The sequence below is a fragment of the Salvelinus fontinalis genome, chromosome 14 (genome assembly GCF_029448725.1).
Source record: "Salvelinus fontinalis isolate EN_2023a chromosome 14, ASM2944872v1, whole genome shotgun sequence".
Lineage (NCBI taxonomy): Eukaryota > Metazoa > Chordata > Actinopteri > Salmoniformes > Salmonidae > Salvelinus > Salvelinus fontinalis.
The window spans coordinates 12,851,669-12,871,567 of NC_074678.1; the positions used below are offsets into that span (position 1 = coordinate 12,851,669).

Sequence of the window (19,899 nt, forward strand, 5' to 3'; positions counted from 1 at the left end):
ACTAGTAACCAGCAGGTAGCTTAGTGGTTAGAGTGGAGTGTTGGGCCAGTAACCAGCAGGTAGCCTAGTGGTTAGAGTGTTGGGCCAGTAACCAGCAGGTAGCCTAGTGGTTAGAGTTTTGGGCCAGTAACCAGCAGGTAGCCTAGTGGTTAGTGCAGGCAGCCTAGTGGTTAGAGCGTTGGGCCAGTAACCAGCAGGTAGCCTAATGGTTAGAGCAGGTAGCCTAGTGGTTAGAGCGTTGGGCCAGTAACCAGCAGGTAGCCTAGTGGTTAGAGTGTTGGACCAGTAACCAGCAGGTAGCCTAGTGGTTAGAGCGTTGGGCCAGTAACCAGCAGGTAGCCTAGTGGTTAGAGTGGAGTGTTGGACCAGTAACCAGCAGGTAGCCTAGTGGTTAGAGCGTTGGGCCAGTAACCAGCAGGTAGCCAAGTGGTTAGAGTGTTGGACCAGTAACCAGCAGGTAGCCTAGTGGTTAGAGTGTTGGACTAGTAACCAGCAGGTAGCCTAGTGGTTAGAGCGTTGGACTAGTAACCAGCAGGTAGCCTAGTGGTTAGAGTGTTGGGCCAGTAACCAGCAGGTAGCCTAGTGGTTAGAGTGTTGGACTAGTAACCAGCAGGTAGCCTAGTGGTTAGAGGAGGGAGGCAGGTAGCCTAGTGGTTAGAGTGTTGGGCCAGTAACCAGCAGGTAGCCTAGTGGTTAGAGCGTTGGACTAGTAACCAGCAGGTAGCCTAGTGGTTAGAGCGTTGGACCAGTAACCAGCAGGTAGCCTAGTGGTTAGAGCGTTGGGCCAGTAACCAGCAGGTAGCCTAGTGGTTAGAGCGTTGGACTAGTAACCAGCAGGTAGCCTAGTGGTTAGAGCGTTGGACCAGTAACCAGCAGGTAGCCTAGTGGTTAGAGTGTTGGACTAGTAACCAGCAGGTAGCCTAGTGGTTAGAGCGTTGGACTAGTAACCAGCAGGTAGTCTAGTGGTTAGAGCGTTGGACTAGTAACCAGCAGGTAGCCTAGTGGTTAGAGCGTTGGACTAGTAACCAGCAGGTAGCCTAGTGGTTAGAGCGTTGGACTAGTAACCAGCAGGTAGCCTAGTGGTTAGAGCGTTGGACCAGTAACCAGCAGGTAACCTAGTGGTTAGAACATTGGGCCAGTAACCGAAAGGTTTTTGGTTCGAATACCCGAGCCAACAAGGTGAAACGTCTATAAATGTACTCTTGAGCAAAGCACTTAATCCTAATTTGCTCCAGAGTCGCTGTGTTACTTATGGCTGAGCCTCTACAACAACACATTACACTCAATCTTTTGTATATGACAATAACACATCTTTATATATTCATGTTTTCCCCTCTCCCTGTCTCTGTCCCCGTCTCTCTGTCCCTGTCTCTCCCTCTCTCTGTCCCCGTCTCTCTCCCTGTCTCTGTCCCCGTCCGTCTCTCTGTCCCCGTCCGTCTCTCTGTCCCCGTCGCTCTCACTCTGGCCCCGTCTCTCTGTCCCCGTCCGTCTCTCTGTCCCCGTCGCTCTCCTTCTCTTTCCCCGTCTCTCTGTCCCCGTCTCTCTCCCTGTCTGTCCTCGTCTCTCTCCCCGTCTGTCCCTGTCCAGACCACATGTACTACTTTGAAGGGAGGGACTACTCCCGGGAGGTGAGCTCTGAGGACCAGAGGACCTTCAGTCTTCTCCTGGAGGGAGAGGCAGGAGGAGGAGGAGGAGGAGGAGCGAGACGGGCGACACGACACAACGATGAAGTAAGACTCTGTTCCTGTCACCTCTGCTCTACTAGACTAGTGGGATGGTGACTAACATCATTACTCACAAACATAGAGAAATAGGACATCTTTATTCTACACCTTTCACTAATAGCACTGTCAGACAGACAGACAGGCAGACAGACAGGCAGACAGACAGGCTGGCTGGCAGGCAGGCTATGTTGTTGGATTGTAATGTCAGACAGACAGACAGACACAGAGGGCATGATGTTGGATTGTAATGTCAGACAGACAGGGTATGATGTTGGATTGTAATGTCAGACAGACAGACAGACAGGGTATGTTGTTGGATTGTAATGTCAGACAGACAGACAGACAGGGTATGTTGTTGGATTGTAATGTCAGACAGACAGACAGACAGACAGACAGGGTATGTTGTTGGATTGTAATGTCAGACAGACAGGGTATGTTGTTGGATTGTAATGTCAGACAGACAGACAGGGTATGTTGTTGGATTGTAATGTCAGACAGACAGACAGACAGACAGACAGGGTATGTTGTTGGATTGTAATGTCAGACAGACAGACAGACACAGAGGGTATGATGTTGGATTGTAATGTCAGACAGACAGGGTATGATGTTGGATTGTAATGTCAGACAGACAGACAGACAGACAGACAGACAGGGTATGTTGTTGGATTGTAATGTCAGACAGACAGACAGACAGACAGGGTATGTTGTTGGATTGTAATGTCAGACAGACAGACAGACAGACAGGGTATGTTGTTGGATTGTAATGTCAGACAGACAGGGTATGTTGTTGGATTGTAATGTCAGACAGACAGACAGGGTATGTTGTTGGATTGTAATGTCAGACAGACAGACAGACAGACAGACAGACAGGGTATGTTGTTGGATTGTAATGTCAGACAGACAGACAGACAGACAGGGTATGTTGTTGGATTGTAATGTCAGACAGACAGGGTATGTTGTTGGATAGTAATGTCAGACAGACAGACAGGGTATGTTGTTGGATTGTAATGTCAGACAGACAGGGTATGTTGTTGGATAGTAATGTCAGACAGACAGACAGGGTATGTTGTTGGATTGTAATGTCAGACAGACAGACAGACAGACAGGGTATGTTGTTGGATTGTAACGTCAGACAGACAGGGTATGTTGTTGGATTGTAATGTCAGACAGACAGACAGACAGGGTATGTTGTTGGATTGTAATGTCAGACAGACAGGGTATGTTGTTGGATTGTAATGTCAGACAGACAGACAGACAGACAGGGTATGTTGTTGGATTGTAATGTCAGACAGACAGACAGACAGACAGACAGACAGACAGACAGACAGACAGAGGGTATGATGTTGGATTGTAATGTCAGACAGACAGACAGACAGACAGGGTATGTTGTTGGATTGTAATGTCAGACAGACAGACAGACAGACAGGGTATGTTGTTGGATTGTAATGTCAGACAGACAGACAGGGTATGTTGTTGGATTGTAATGTCAGACAGACAGACAGACAGACAGACAGACAGAGGGTATGATGTTGGATTGTAATGTCAGACAGACAGGGTATGTTGTTGGATAGTAATGTCAGACAGACAGACAGGGTATGTTGTTGGATTGTAATGTCAGACAGACAGACAGACAGACAGGGTATGTTGTTGGATTGTAACGTCAGACAGACAGGGTATGTTGTTGGATTGTAATGTCAGACAGACAGACAGACAGACAGGGTATGTTGTTGGATTGTAATGTCAGACAGACAGGGTATGTTGTTGGATTGTAATGTCAGACAGACAGACAGACAGACAGACAGACAGACAGGGTATGTTGTTGGATTGTAATGTCAGACAGACAGACAGACAGAGGGTATGATGTTGGATTGTAATGTCAGACAGACAGACAGACAGGGTATGATGTTGGATTGTAATGTCAGACAGACAGGCAGACAGGGTATGTTGTTGGATTGTAATGTCAGACAGACAGACAGACAGGGTATGTTGTTGGATTGTAATGTCAGACAGACAGACAGACAGAGGGTATGATGTTGGATTGTAATGTCAGACAGACAGACAGACAGGGTATGTTGTTGGATTGTAATGTCAGACAGACAGACAGACAGACAGGGTATGTTGTTGGATTGTAATGTCAGACAGACAGACAGACAGACAGACAGACAGACAGACAGACAGACAGACAGACAGACAGACAGACAGAGGGTATGTTGTTGGATTGTAATATCAGACAGACAGGGTATGTTGTTGGATTGTAATGTCAGACAGACAGACAGACAGACAGACAGGGTATGTTGTTGGATTGTAATGTCAGACAGACAGGGTATGTTGTTGGATTGTAATGTCAGACAGACAGGGTATGATGTTGTAATTGAGCAGAGTATGCATTGTCAACTGTCTGTGATTGGCTAAGCCATGTAATGTATACTGACTGTCTGTTGGCTCAAGTTATAGTATGGCTGTCTTCCAAATGGCACCTTACTCCTTATATAGTGCACTACTTTTCAACAGAGTCCTATGGGCCCTGGTATAAAGTAGTGCACTATATAGGGAATAGGGGCCCTGGTCTAAAGTAGTGCACTATATAGGGAATAGGGGCCCTGGTCTAAAGTAGTGCACTATATAGGGAATAGGGGCCCTGGTCTAAAGTAGTGCACTATATAGGGAATAGAGTGTAATTTGGGGGACAACCTATGTCTCTTGGCTGATGTTCAGTGGCCCCTCAGGTGTGTCTGTCCGGGCCCCTGGGGGCCCCCGTAAGGAAGAGGAAGGCCTTGACTGAGACTGACCTGAAAGAGAGGGAGGAGGCTGCTGCTAAGAGGGCCAGATTACAGGAGGACAAGAGAAGGAGACTACAGGAGAACAAACACAGGAAGAAGTAAGTCATTTTCACTAGAAACCAAACAGCAGAAAACTGACTGAAACAGGGAGGGACTAACTAACATTTTCCAATAAGAAAACTTGTTTCTGTTACAAAATATTTTGCAACGGTGTGGAATAATGAATATGACCCTGATCGTGGGATAGACATCCCTCTACCTGCGACATAGACTCTAGTTCTGGTATATAATGAGGCGTCCTGTGTTGCAGGATGGCATGGTGGGAGTCCAGTGGGTACAGATCCCTGTGTTTACCCTCTGTGGAGAGCGAGGAGGAGGAAGAGGAGGAGGAGGCTGATGACCTCAGCGTGACCTCTACAGATTCAGAACGCTCTGCTATTAATTACGTGTTGGGTGATGTCACACACCCCTGCGCCAACCAGGAAGACGCCATCATAGTGCACTGCGTTGGTATGGAATCGGTCTGATTTTAAAATTCATTTGTGTTTATTACATGGCTTACAGCAAAGACAGAGAGCGCATGCAAACATGAAAACATTGTATTGAAAACTGTGTTTATTCCCATCTTGTAGATGACTCCGGCCGGTGGGGTAGAGGGGGTCTCTTCACAGCGTTGGAGAACAGGTCAGATGAACCACGGAAACAGTATGAACTGGCTGGAAAGATGAAAGGTGAGCTTACATCATCTAGAGTCACAAACCCATTTTCCATAAATAATATTAACGCTCTAGAATGACGAGGCGGGCAAACGCACTGGAAAAGCGTTTAAATGGACACTGGAGCGCGTTAGAAACAAACGCACTGGAAAAGCATTTAAATGGACACTGGAGCGCGTTAGAAACAAACGCACTGGAAAAGCGTTTAAATGGACACTGGAGCACGTTAGAAACAAACGCACTGGAAAAGCGTTTAAATGGACACTGGAGCGCGTTAGAAACAAACGCACTGGAAAAGCGTTTAAATGGACACTGGAGCGCGTTAGAAACAAACGCACTGGAAAAGCGTTTAAATGGACACTGGAGCGCGTTAGAAACAAACGCACTGGAAAAGCGTTTAAATGGACACTGGAGCACGTTAGAAACAAACGCACTGGAAAAGCGTTTAAATGGACACTGGAGCGCGTTAGAAACAAACGCACTGGAAAAGCGTTTAAATGGACACTGGAGCGCGTTAGAAACAAACGCACTGGAAAAGCGTTTAAATGGACACTGGAGCGCGTTAGAAACAAACGCACTGGAAAAGCGTTTAAATGGACACTGGAGCGCGTTAGAAACAAACGCACTGGAAAAGCGTTTAAATGGACACTGGAGCGCGTTAGAAACAAACGCACTGGAAAAGCGTTTAAATGGACACTGGAGCGCGTTAGAAACAAACGCACTGGAAAAGCATTTAAATGGACACTGGAGCGGGTTAGAAACAAACGCACTGGAAAAGCATTTAAATGGACACTGGAGCACGTTAGAAACATTTCCTCAGAAGAGGTGGTTTTAACTCCATTCCAATAGCGACTTTGCTTATGGAAAACCGTATCAAGGTACGGGGGTTTACTCTCAGTTGTTGTGTCTCGTGTACTTCTGTTATCGGGGGAAAAGTCGCCTCGTTCAGGGGCAGAACGACAGAGTTTTAACCTTGTCACCTTCAATTCTCATTTTGATGGAAAACCACATTTTGCTTCTTAATTTCCTCAACAACATGCAGGAAAAATGTTTTAGATGTGTCTGTCTACTGGCTCTACAGCAGCCCTGGTCGTAAGGTCTAATCGAATGGCCTCCAGTGCCTTAGACCTAGTTGTATCTGTACTACCCGTGCTGTCCTGCCATCACACACACCAGTAAATCAGAGTTTCTGTTTCAGACTTGGAGCTGGGATCTGTGTTGCTGTTTCCTGTTGATGATAAACAGTCCAGACTGGATGGCCAAGACCAGGTAAGTGTAGCAGAGATGGCGTAGACCTGCCCGTGTCACCCTCGGCCCATGGGAGAATTTCCTCTAGGTCTAATGGGATGACGTAGACCTGCCCGTGTCACCCTCGGCCCATGGGAGAATTTCCTCTAGGTCTAATGGGATGACGTAGACCTGCCCGTGTCACCCTCGGCTCATGGGAGAATTTCCTCTAGGTCTAATGGGATGACGTAGACCTGCCTGTGTCACCCTCGGCCCATGGGAGAATTTCCTCTAGGTCTAATGGGATGACGTAGACCTGCCCGTGTCACCCTCGGCTCATGGGAGAATTTCCTCTAGGTCTAATGGGATGATGAGCAGGTGGGTTCAGATCCCACCTGTTACATAAGCACACACACACACACACACACACACACACACACACACACACACACACACACACACACACACACACACACACACACACACACACACACACACACACACACACACACACACACACACACACACACACACACACACACACACACACACACACACAGTACATGTCTATACCCTAACATCTTCTCAGAGTGGTAAAGCTATAGAGCTTTCAGGAAGTATTCACACCACTTGACTTATTCCACAGTGTGTTGTGTTACAGCCTGCATATAAAATGGATTCAATTCAGATTGTTTTGTCACTGGCCTAAACACAATACCCCATAATGTAAAAGTGGAATTGTGTTTTTTCACATTTTTACTAATTTAATAAAAAATGTGTAGCTGAAATGTTTTGAGTCAAGTATTATTCAACCCCTTTGTTATGGGAAACCTAAATATTCTCAGGAGTAAAAATGTGCTTACCATAATAAGTGTCAAGGACTCACTCTGTGTGCAATAACAGGGTTTAACAAGATTTTTAAATGACGGCCTCATCTCTGTACCCCACACATACAATTATCTGTAAGGTCCCTCTGTTGAGCAGTGAATTTCAAACACAGATTCAACCACAAAGACCAGGGAGGTTTTCCAACTCCTCGTAAAATAGGGCACCTATTGGTAGATGGTTAAATACAAAGAAAGGCACCTATTGGTAGATGGTTAAATACAAAGAAGGGCACCTATTGGTAGATGGTTAAAAAAGCAGACATTGAATATCCCTTTGAGCATGGTGAAGTAATTAATTACATTTTGGAGGGTGTATCAATACACCCAGTTACTACAAAGATACAGGCGTCCTTCATAACTCAGTTGCCGGAGAGGAAGGAAACTGCTCAGAGATTTCACCATGAGGCCAATGGTGACTTTAAAACAGTTTAATGGTTGTGACAGGAGGAAACTGAGGATGGATCAACAACATTGTAGTTACTCCACAATACTAACCTAAAGGACCGAGTGAAAAGAAGGAAGCCTGTAGAGAATAAATATATTCCAAAACATGCATCCTGTTTGCAACAAGGCACTAAAGTAATACTGCTACACATGTGGCAAAGAAATTAACTTGTTATCCTGAATACAAAGTGTTATGTTTGGGGATTTGGCAAATCCAATACAACACATTACTGAGTACCACTCTCCATATGTTCAAGCATAGTGGTGACTGCATCATGTTATGGGTATGCTTGTAATCGTTAAGGACTGGGGAGTTTTTTCAGAATGAAAAAGAACGGAATGGAGCTAAGTACAGGCAAAATCCTAGAGGAAAACCTGGTTCAGTCTGCTTTTCACCAGACACTGGGAGATGAATTCACCTTTCAGCAGGACAATAACCTAAAACACAAGGACAAATATAGACTGGAGTTGCTTATGTAGGAGTAAAATGAGACACATGGATAACATATAAGGGCACTTGGACACACTAGACACATAGTCTGCTGATTCTACTAAAGATACACCTGCCAGAGAAATATGTGCTTAGGGCACTTGGACACACTAGACACATAGTCTGCTGATTCTACTAAAGATACACCTGCCAGAGAAATATGTGCTTAGGGCACTTGGACACACTAGACACATAGTCTGCTGATTCTACTAGAGATACACCTGCCAGAGAAATATGTGCTTAGGATACTTGAACACACTAGACACATAGTCTGCTGATTCCATTAAGAGATACACATACCAGAGAACATACTGAGGCACTGAACTAAAACGATAATGGTGACAGGAAGAATTAGGGGAAGTATGCTTATTTGCATATGGGTTGGACTTATATGTTGTATGTGTATAAATGCTGGAGCCGGGGCTGGGAAATGGGGTGTGTTCCGCGGGGACATTCCAGATTGCTATACAATTGTATTAAAAGCATGTTTGATTTCACAAGTTCTTGTCAGAGTTATATTTGAACCGATTGTCCACGACACTTACCAAGAAGACAGTGAATATTCATCAGTGGTCTAGTTACAGTTTTGACTTAAATCTGGTTGAAAATCTGTGACAAGACTTAAATGGTTGTCTAGCAGCGATCAGCAACCAACTTGACAGAGATAGAAAATAATAATGGGAAAATGTTGCACAATCCAGGTGTAGAAAGTTCTAGAAACTTACCCAGAAAGACTCACAGCTGTAATCGCTGCCAAAAGTGCTTCTACAAAGTCTTGACGCAGACTGGTGAATACTTCTCTAAATGAGATATTTCTGTATTTTATTTTCAATGATTAGCAAAAAAAGAAATCTAAAAACCTGTTTTCACTTGATCATTATGGGGTATTGTGTGTAGAAAAAATCAATTTAATCGATTTGAATTCAGGCTGTAGCACAACAAGATGTGGAATAAGTCAAAGGGTATGACTACTTCCTGTAGGCAGTGGGTATGAATACTTCCTGTAGGCAGTGTGTATGAATACTTCCTGTAGGCGCTGCATGTTCCTGTGGGCAGTGTGTATGTTCCTGTGGGCAGTGTGTATGAATACTTCCTGTAGGCGCTGTATGTTCCTGTGGGCAGTGTGTATGAATACTTCCTGTAGGCGCTGTATGTTCCTGTGGGCAGTGTGTATGAATACTTCCTGTAGGCGCTGTATGTTCCTGTGGGCAGTGTGTATGTTCCTGTGGGCAGTGTGTATGAATACTTCCTGTAGGTGCTGTATGTTCCTGTGGGCAGTGTGTATGTTCCTGTGGGCAGTGTGTATGAATACTTCCTGTAGGTGCTGTATGTTCCTGTGGGCAGTGTGTATGTTCCTGTGGGCAGTGTGTATGAATACTTCCTGTGGGCGCTGTATGTTCCTGTGGGCAGTGTGTATGTTCCTGTGGGCAGTGTGTATGAATACTTCCTGTAGGTGCTGTATGTTCCTGTAGGCGCTGTATGTTCCTGTAGGCAGTGTGTATGAATACTTCCTGTAGGTGCTGTATGTTCCTGTGGGCAGTGTGTATGAATACTTCCTGTAGGTGCTGTATGTTCCTGTGGGCAGTGTGTATGAATACTTCCTGTAGGCGCTGTATGTTCCTGTAGGCAGTGTGTATGAATACTTCCTGTAGGCAGTGTGTATGAATACTTCCTGTAGGCAGTGTGTATGAATACTTCCTGTAGGCAGTGTGTATGAATACTTCCTGTAGGCGCTGTATGTTCCTGTGGGCAGTGTGTATGAATACTTCCTGTAGGTGCTGTATGTTCCTGTGGGCAGTGTGTATGAATACTTCCTGTAGGTGCTGTATGTTCCTGTAGGCAGTGTGTATGAATACTTCCTGTAGGCGCTGTATGTTCCTGTAGGCAGTGTGTATGAATACTTCCTGTAGGTGCTGTATGTTCCTGTAGGCGCTGTATGTTCCTGTGGGCAGTGTGTATGTTCCTGTGGGCAGTGTGTATGAATACTTCCTGTAGGCGCTGTATGTTCCTGTAGGCAGTGTGTATGAATACTTCCTGTAGGCAGTGTGTATGAATACTTCCTGTAGGCGCTGTATGTTCCTGTGGGCAGTGTGTATGAATACTTCCTGTAGGTGCTGTATGTTCCTGTGGGCAGTGTGTATGAATACTTCCTGTAGGTGCTGTATGTTCCTGTAGGCAGTGTGTATGAATACTTCCTGTAGGCGCTGTATGTTCCTGTAGGCAGTGTGTATGAATACTTCCTGTAGGTGCTGTATGTTCCTGTAGGCGCTGTATGTTCCTGTGGGCAGTGTGTATGTTCCTGTGGGCAGTGTGTATGAATACTTCCTGTAGGCGCTGTATGTTCCTGTAGGCAGTGTGTATGAATACTTCCTGTAGGTGCTGTATGTTCCTGTGGGCAGTGTGTATGAATACTTCCTGTAGGCGCTGTATGTTCCTGTGGGCAGTGTGTATGAATACTTCCTGTAGGCGCTGTATGTTCCTGTAGGCGCTGTATGTTCCTGTAGGCGCTGTATGTTCCTGTAGGCAGTGTGTATGAATACTTCCTGTAGGCGCTGTATGTTCCTGTGGGCAGTGTGTATGTTCCTGTGGGCAGTGTGTATGAATACTTCCTGTAGGCGCTGTATGTTCCTGTGGGCAGTGTGTATGAATACTTCCTGTAGGTGCTGTATGTTCCTGTAGGCAGTGTGTATGAATACTTCCTGTAGGCGCTGTATGTTCCTGTGGGCAGTGTGTATGTTCCTGTGGGCAGTGTGTATGAATACTTCCTGTAGGCGCTGTATGTTCCTGTGGGCAGTGTGTATGAATACTTCCTGTAGGCGCTGTATGTTCCTGTGGGCAGTGTGTATGTTCCTGTAGGCGCTGTATGTTCCTGTGGGCAGTGTGTATGTTCCTGTAGGCGCTGCATGTTCCTGTGGGCAGTGTGTATGAATACTTCCTGTAGGCGCTGTATGTTCCTGTGGGCAGTGTGTATGAATACTTCCTGTAGGTGCTGTATGTTCCTGTGGGCAGTGTGTATGAATACTTCCTGTAGGTGCTGTATGTTCCTGTGGGCAGTGTGTATGAATACTTCCTGTAGGTGCTGTATGTTCCTGTGGGCAGTGTGTATGAATACTTCCTGTAGGTGCTGTATGTTCCTGTGGGCAGTGTGTATGTTCCTGTGGGCAGTGTGTATGAATACTTCCTGTAGGCGCTGCATGTTCCTGTAGGCGCTGTATGTTCCTGTGGGCAGTGTGTATGAATACTTCCTGTAGGTGCTGTATGTTCCTGTGGGCAGTGTGTATGTTCCTGTGGGCAGTGTGTATGTTCCTGTGGGCAGTGTGTATGAATACTTCCTGTAGGTGCTGTATGTTCCTGTGGGCAGTGTGTATGAATACTTCCTGTAGGTGCTGTATGTTCCTGTGGGCGCTGTATGTTCCTGTGGGCAGTGTGTATGAATACTTCCTGTAGGCGCTGCATGTTCCTGTAGGCGCTGTATGTTCCTGTGGGCAGTGTGTATGAATACTTCCTGTAGGCGCTGTATGTTCCTGTGGGCAGTGTGTATGAATACTTCCTGTAGGCGCTGTATGTTCCTGTGGGCAGTGTGTATGTTCCTGTAGGCGCTGTATGTTCCTGTGGGCAGTGTGTATGAATACTTCCTGTAGGCGCTGTATGTTCCTGTAGGCAGTGTGTATGAATACTTCCTGTAGGTGCTGTATGTTCCTGTGGGCAGTGTGTATGAATACTTCCTGTAGGTGCTGTATGTTCCTGTGGGCAGTGTGTATGAATACTTCCTGTAGGCGCTGTATGTTCCTGTGGGCAGTGTGTATGAATACTTCCTGTAGGTGCTGTATGTTCCTGTGGGCAGTGTGTATGTTCCTGTGGGCAGTGTGTATGTTCCTGTGGGCAGTGTGTATGTTCCTGTAGGCAGTGTGTATGAATACTTCCTGTAGGTGCTGTATGTTCCTGTGGGCAGTGTGTATGTTCCTGTGGGCAGTGTGTATGTTCCTGTGGGCAGTGTGTATGAATACTTCCTGTGGGCGCTGTATGTTCCTGTGGGCAGTGTGTATGAATACTTCCTGTAGGTGCTGTATGTTCCTGTGGGCAGTGTGTATGAATACTTCCTGTAGGCGCTGCATGTTCCTGTGGGCGCTGTATGTTCCTGTGGGCAGTGTGTATGAATACTTCCTGTAGGTGCTGTATGTTCCTGTAGGTGCTGTATGTTCCTGTACGCAGTGTGTATGAATACTTCCTGTAGGCGCTGTATGTTCCTGTAGACGCTGCATGTTCCTGTGGGCGCTGTATGTTCCTGTGGGCAGTGTGTATGTTCCTGTGGGCAGTGTGTATGAATACTTCCTGTAGGCGCTGCATGTTCCTGTAGGTGCTGTATGTTCCTGTGGGCAGTGTGTATGAATACTTCCTGTAGGTGCTGTATGTTCCTGTAGGTGCTGTATGTTCCTGTACGCAGTGTGTATGAATACTTCCTGTAGGCGCTGTATGTTCCTGTGGGCGCTGTATGTTCCTGTGGGCAGTGTGTATGTTCCTGTGGGCGCTGTATGTTCCTGTGGGCAGTGTGTATGAATACTTCCTGTAGGCGCTGTATGTTCCTGTGGGCAGTGTGTATGAATACTTCCTGTAGGCGCTGCATGTTCCTGTGGGCAGTGTGTATGTTCCTGTGGGCAGTGTGTATGTTCCTGTGGGCAGTGTGTATGAATACTTCCTGTAGGTGCTGTATGTTCCTGTGGGCAGTGTGTATGAATACTTCCTGTAGATGCTGTATGTTCCTGTGGGCAGTGTGTATGAATACTTCCTGTAGGTGCTGTATGTTCCTGTGGGCAGTGTGTATGAATACTTCCTGTAGGTGCTGTATGTTCCTGTGGGCAGTGTGTATGAATACTTCCTGTGGGCGCTGTATGTTCCTGTGGGCAGTGTGTATGAATACTTCCTGTAGGCGCTGTATGTTCCTGTACGCAGTGTGTATGAATACTTCCTGTAGGTGCTGTATGTTCCTGTGGGCAGTGTGTATGAATACTTCCTGTGGGCGCTGTATGTTCCTGTGGGCAGTGTGTATGAATACTTCCTGTAGGTGCTGTATGTTCCTGTGGGCAGTGTGTATGAATACTTCCTGTGGGCGCTGTATGTTCCTGTAGGCAGTGTGTATGAATACTTCCTGTAGGCGCTGTATGTTCCTGTGGGCAGTGTGTATGAATACTTCCTGTAGGCGCTGTATGTTCCTGTGGGCAGTGTGTATGTTCCTGTGGGCAGTGTGTATGAATACTTCCTGTAGGCGCTGTATGTTCCTGTACGCAGTGTGTATGAATACTTCCTGTAGGTGCTGTATGTTCCTGTGGGCAGTGTGTATGAATACTTCCTGTAGGCGCTGTATGTTCCTGTAGGCGCTGTATGTTCCTGTGGGCGCTGTATGTTCCTGTAGGCAGTGTGTATGAATACTTCCTGTAGGCGCTGTATGTTCCTGTGGGCAGTGTGTATGAATACTTCCTGTAGGCGCTGCATGTTCCTGTGGGCAGTGTGTATGTTCCTGTGGGCAGTGTGTATGTTCCTGTGGGCAGTGTGTATGTTCCTGTGGGCAGTGTGTATGTTCCTGTGGGCAGTGTGCATGTTCCTGTGGGCAGTGTGTATGTTCCTGTGGGCAGTGTGTATGTTCCTGTGGGCAGTGTGTATGAATACTTCCTGTAGGCGCTGTATGTTCCTGTGGGCAGTGTGTATGAATACTTCCTGTAGGCAGTGTGTATGTTCCCGTGGGCAGTGTGTATGAATACTTCCTGTAGGCGCTGTATGTTCCTGTAGGTGCTGTATGTTCCTGTGGGCAGTGTGTATGAATACTTCCTGTAGGCGCTGTATGTTCCTGTGGGCAGTGTGTATGAATACTTCCTGTAGGCGCTGTATGTTCCTGTAGGTGCTGTATGTTCCTGTAGGCAGTGTGTATGAATACTTCCTGTAGGCGCTGTATGTTCCTGTGGGCAGTGTGTATGAATACTTCCTGTAGATGCTGTATGTTCCTGTGGGCAGTGTGTATGAATACTTCCTGTGGGTGCTGTATGTTCCTGTGGGCAGTGTGTATGAATACTTCCTGTAGGCGCTGTATGTTCCTGTAGGTGCTGTATGTTCCTGTGGGCAGTGTGTATGAATACTTCCTGTAGGCGCTGCATGTTCCTGTGGGCAGTGTGTATGAATACTTCCTGTAGGCGCTGTATGTTCCTGTAGGTGCTGTATGTTCCTGTGGGCAGTGTGTATGAATACTTCCTGTAGGCGCTGCATGTTCCTGTGGGCGCTGTATGTTCCTGTGGGCAGTGTGTATGAATACTTCCTGTAGGCGCTGCATGTTCCTGTGGGCGCTGTATGTTCCTGTGGGCAGTGTGTATGAATACTTCCTGTAGGTGCTGTATGTTCCTGTGGGCAGTGTGTATGAATACTTCCTGTAGGTGCTGTATGTTCCTGTGGGCAGTGTGTATGAATACTTCCTGTAGGCGCTGTATGTTCCTGTGGGCAGTGTGTATGAATACTTCCTGTAGGCGCTGTATGTTCCTGTGGGCAGTGTGTATGAATACTTCCTGTGGGTGCTGTATGTTCCTGTGGGCAGTGTGTATGAATACTTCCTGTAGGTGCTGTATGTTCCTGTGGGCAGTGTGTATGAATACTTCCTGTAGGCGCTGTATGTTCCTGTGGGCAGTGTGTATGTTCCTGTGGGCAGTGTGTATGAATACTTCCTGTAGGTGCTGTATGTTCCTGTGGGCGCTGTATGTTCCTGTGGGCAGTGTGTATGTTCCTGTGGGCAGTGTGTATGTTCCTGTGGGCAGTGTGTATGAATACTTCCTGTAGGTGCTGTATGTTCCTGTGGGCAGTGTGTATGTTCCTGTGTGCAGTGTGTATGTTCCTGTAGGCGCTGTATGTTCCTGTAGGCAGTGTGTGTGAATACTTCCTGTAGGTGCTGTATGTTCCTGTGGGCAGTGTGTGTGAATACTTCCTGTGGGCGCTGTATGTTCCTGTGGGCAGTGTGTATGAATACTTCCTGTGGGTGCTGTATGTTCCTGTGGGCAGTGTGTGTGAATACTTCCTGTGGGCGCTGTATGTTCCTGTGGGCAGTGTGTATGAATACTTCCTGTAGGTGCTGTATGTTCCTGTAGGCGCTGTATGTTCCTGTAGGCAGTGTGTATGTTCCTGTAGGCAGTGTGTGCCCAAAGGTAATCACATGCGTCAGAAAGTCGGGACGCTCTCGGCTCTGACAGAATTAAGATACCTGTGTAATTATGATGATGATGTACCTGATTTGTATAATGAGTGATTTGTTCCCTCCCTCCTGTTCTCAGGTTGCCCTGATGTGGTGTGTTCCTACTGTCTGTCTGGCCCCAGGTTGTTCTGATGTGTCTGTCTGTCTGGCCCCAGGTGGCCCTGATAGTGTCTGTCTGTCCCCAGGTGGCCCTGATAGTGTCTGTCTGTCCCCAGGTGGCCCTGATAGTGTCTGTCTGTCTGTCCCCAGGTGGCCCTGATAATGTCTGTCTGTCCCCAGGTGGCCCTGATAGTGTCTGTCTGTCCCCAGGTGGCCCTGATAGTGTCTCTGTCCCCAGGTGGCCCTGATAGTGTCTGTCTGTCCCCAAGTGGCCCTGATAGTGTCTGTCTGTCCCCAGGTGGCCCTGATAGTGTCTGTCTGTCCCCAGGTGGCCCTGATAGTGTCTGTCTGTCCCCAGGTGGCCCTGATAATGTCTGTCTGTCCCCAGGTGGCCCTGATAGTGTCTGTCTGTCCCCAGGGGGCCCTGATAGTGTCTGTCTGTCCCCAGGTGGCCCTGATAGTGTCTGTCTGTCCCCAGGTGGCCCTGATAGTGTCTGTCTGTCCCCAGGTGGCCCTGATAGTGTCTGTCTGTCCCCAGGTGGCCCTGATAGTGTCTGTCTGTCCCCAGATGGCCCTGATAGTGTCTGTCTGTCTGTCCCCAGGTGGCCCTGATAGTGTCTGTCTGTCTGTCCCCAGGTGGCCCTGATAGTGTCTGTCTGTCTGTCCCCAGGTGACCCTGATAGTGTCTGTCTGTCCCCAGGTGGCCCTGATAGTGTCTGTCTGTCCCCAGGTGGCCCTGATAGTGTCTCTGTCCCCAGGTGGCCCTGATAGTGTCTGTCTGTCCCCAGGTGGCCCTGATAGTGTCTGTCTGTCCCCAGGTGGCCCTGATAGTGTCTGTCTGTCCCCAGGTGGCCCTGATAGTGTCTGTCTGTCCCCAGGTGGCCCTGATAGTGTCTGTCTGTCCCCAGGTGGCCCTGATACTGTCTGTCTGTCCCCAGGTGGCCCTGATAGTGTCTGTCTGTCTGTCTGTCCCCAGGTGGCCCTGATAGTGTCTGTCTGTCTGTCTGTCCCCAGGTGGCCCTGATAGTGTCTGTCTGTCCCCAGGTGGCCCTGATAGTGTCTGTCTGTCCCCAGGTGGCCCTGATAGTGTCTGTCTGTCCCCAGGTGGCCCTGATAGTGTCTGTCTGTCCCCAGGTGGCCCTGATAGTGTCTGTCTGTCCCCAGGTGGCCCTGATAGTGTCTGTCTGTCCCCAGGTGGCCCTGATAGTGTCTGTCTGTCCCCAGGGGGCCCTGATAGTGTCTGTCTGTCCCCAGGTGGCCCTGATAGTGTCTGTCTGTCCCCAGGTGGCCCTCATAGTGTCCCAGCAGAGAGCCAGAGACAACAGCCTGTCAGGGATCCATCTCTCTGCTCTGGAAGAAGGACTCCAGAAAATCTACAGGGTCGCCAAGACTAACAAGGGTAGTCTGTCTCTGTCTCTGTCTCTGTCTGTCTCTGTCTGTCTGTCTTTGTCCTTGTGTGTCTTTGTCCTTGTGTGTCTTTGTCCTTGTGTGTCTTTGTCCTTGTGTGTCTTTGTCCTTGTGTGTCTTTGTCCTTGTGTGTCTTTGTCCTTGTGTGTCTTTGTCCTTGTGTGTCTTTGTCCTTGTGTGTCTTGGTCTGTGTGTACCTACCTTGGTCTGTGTGTACCTGTGTGTGTGTTTCTGTGTGTGTGTGTCTACGTCTGTGTGTGTGTGTGTGTTTCTGTGTGTGTGTGTGTCTACGTCTGTGTGTGTGTGTGTGTCTACGTCTGTGTGTGTGTCTACGTCTGTGTGTGTGTCTACGTCTGTGTGTGTGTGTGTGTCTGTGTGTCTATGTGTGTGTGTGTGTGTGTCTACGTCTGTGTGTGTGTCTACGTCTGTGTGTGTGTGTGTGTGTGTGTGTGTGTGTGTGTGTGTGTGTGTGTGTGTGTGTGTGTGTGTGTGTGTGTGTGTGTGTGTCTACGTCTGTGTGTGTGTGTGTGTGTGTGTGTGTGTGTGTGTGTGTGTGTGTGTGTGTGTGTGTGTGTAGTTGAAGAGACCATATACTCTGCTGTACACGTCACTGAAGATGCTGATTTGAGTCACTAATGATTCCATTTCAGTCTCCTGATTTCCCTCTCGTACACCTCTCTCCTCTCCCCCAGCCAGCGTCCACCTCCCCCGTATCGGCCACTCCACCAGAGGGTTTAACTGGTATGGAACAGAGAGACTCATCAGGAAACACCTGGCCTCCAGGGGGGTACACACCTCCATGTATCCTTCTACTCCTTTACTAACCCTAACACACCTCCATGTATTCTTTCTACTCCTTTACTAACCCTAACACACCTCCATGTATCCTTTCTACTCCTTTACTAACACACCTCCATGTATCCTTTCTACTCCTTTACTAACCCTAACACACCTCCATGTATCCTTCTACTCCTTTACTAACCCTAACACACCTCCATGTATCCTTCTACTCCTTTACTAACCCTAACACACCTCCATGTATCCTTTCTACTCCTTTACTAACACACCTCCATGTATCCTTTCTACTCCTTTACTAACCCTAACACACCTCCATGTATCCTTCTACTACATGGAGGTGTGTTAGTAAAGGAGTAGAAAGGATACATGGAGGTGTGTTAGTAAAGGAGTAGAAGGATACATGGAGGTGTGTTAGGGTTAGTAAAGACTAACCCTAACACACCTCCATGTATCCTTCTACTCCTTTACTAACACACCTCCATGTATCCTTTCTACTCCTTTACTAACACACCTCCATGTATCCTTTCTACTCCTTTACTAACCCTAACACACCTCCATGTATCCTTCTACTCCTTTACTAACCCTAACACACCTCCATGTATCCTTTCTACTCCTTTACTAACACACCTCCATGTATCCTTTCTACTCCTTTACTAACCCTAACACACCTCCATGTATCCTTTCTACTCCTTTACTAACACACCTCCATGTATCCTTTCTACTCCTTTACTAACACCTCCATGTATCCTTTCTACTCCTTTACTAACCCTAACACACCTCCATGTATCCTTCTACTCCTTTACTAACACACCTCCATGTATCCTTTCTACTCCTTTACTAACCCTAACACACCTCCATGTATCCTTCTACTCCTTTACTAACACACCTCCATGTATCCTTTCTACTCCTTTACTAACCCTAACACACCTCCATGTATCCTTTCTACTCCTTTACTAACACACCTCCATGTATCCTTTCTACTCCTTTACTAACACCTCCATGTATCCTTTCTACTCCTTTACTAACCCTAACACACCTCCATGTATCCTTTCTACTCCTTTACTAACACACCTCCATGTATCCTTCTACTCCTTTACTAACCCTAACACACCTCCATGTATCCTTCTACTCCTTTACTAACACACCTCCATGTATCCTTTCTACTCCTTTACTAACCCTAACACACCTCCATGTATCCTTTCTACTCCTTTACTAACACACCTCCATGTATCCTTCTACTCCTTTACTAACACCTCCATGTATCCTTCTACTCCTTTACTAACCCTAACACACCTCCATGTATCCTTCTACTCCTTTACTAACCCTAACACACCTCCATGTATCCTTCTACTCCTTTACTAACCCTAACACCTCCATGTATCCTTTCTACTCCTTTACTAACCCTAACACACCTCCATGTATCCTTTCTACTCCTTTACTAACACACCTCCATGTATCCTTCTACTCCTTTACTAACACCTCCATGTATCCTTTCTACTCCTTTACTAACACACCTCCATGTATCCTTTCTACTCCTTTACTAACCCTAACACCTCCATGTATCCTTCTACTCCTTTACTAACACCTCCATGTATCCTTTCTACTCCTTTACTAACCCTAACACCTCCATGTACCCTTTCTACTCCTTTCTACTCCTCCACATTGACTTTGTACCGGTACCCCCTGTATATAGCCTCCACATTGACCAGGTACCCCCTGTATATAGCCTCCACATTACTGTACCGTAACACCCTGTATATAGCCTCCACATTACTGTACCGTAACACCCTGTATATAGCCTCCACATTGACTCTGTACCGTAACACCCTGTATATAGCCTCCACATTGACTCTGTACCATAACACCCTGTATATAGCCTCCACATTGACTCTGTACCGGTACCCCCTGTATATAGCCTCCACATTGACTCTGTACCGTAACACCCTGTATATAGCCTCCACATTGACTCTGTACCGGTACACCCTGTATACAGCCTCCACATTGACTCTGTACCGGTACCCCCTGTATATAGCCTCCACATTGACTCTGTACCGGTACCCCCTGTATATAGCCTCCACATTGACTCTGTACCGGTACCCCCT

The 19,899-nt window shown here is 47.2% G+C and overlaps 1 protein-coding gene across 1 annotated transcript in view; it reads left to right on the plus strand.

Annotated features, from left to right (window-relative positions):
• The window catches only part of chd1l (chromodomain helicase DNA binding protein 1-like), a 119,149-nt gene that overhangs the window by 92,812 nt on the left and 6,438 nt on the right, over positions 1–19,899 (plus strand). The window contains exons 16-22 of the mRNA XM_055943961.1: positions 1,588–1,730; positions 4,451–4,602; positions 4,815–5,014; positions 5,137–5,235; positions 6,419–6,489; positions 16,877–16,991; positions 17,692–17,800. Coding sequence (XP_055799936.1) covers positions 1,588–1,730; positions 4,451–4,602; positions 4,815–5,014; positions 5,137–5,235; positions 6,419–6,489; positions 16,877–16,991; positions 17,692–17,800 — 889 coding nt within the window. The remainder of the gene's footprint in view (positions 1–1,587; positions 1,731–4,450; positions 4,603–4,814; positions 5,015–5,136; positions 5,236–6,418; positions 6,490–16,876; positions 16,992–17,691; positions 17,801–19,899) is intronic.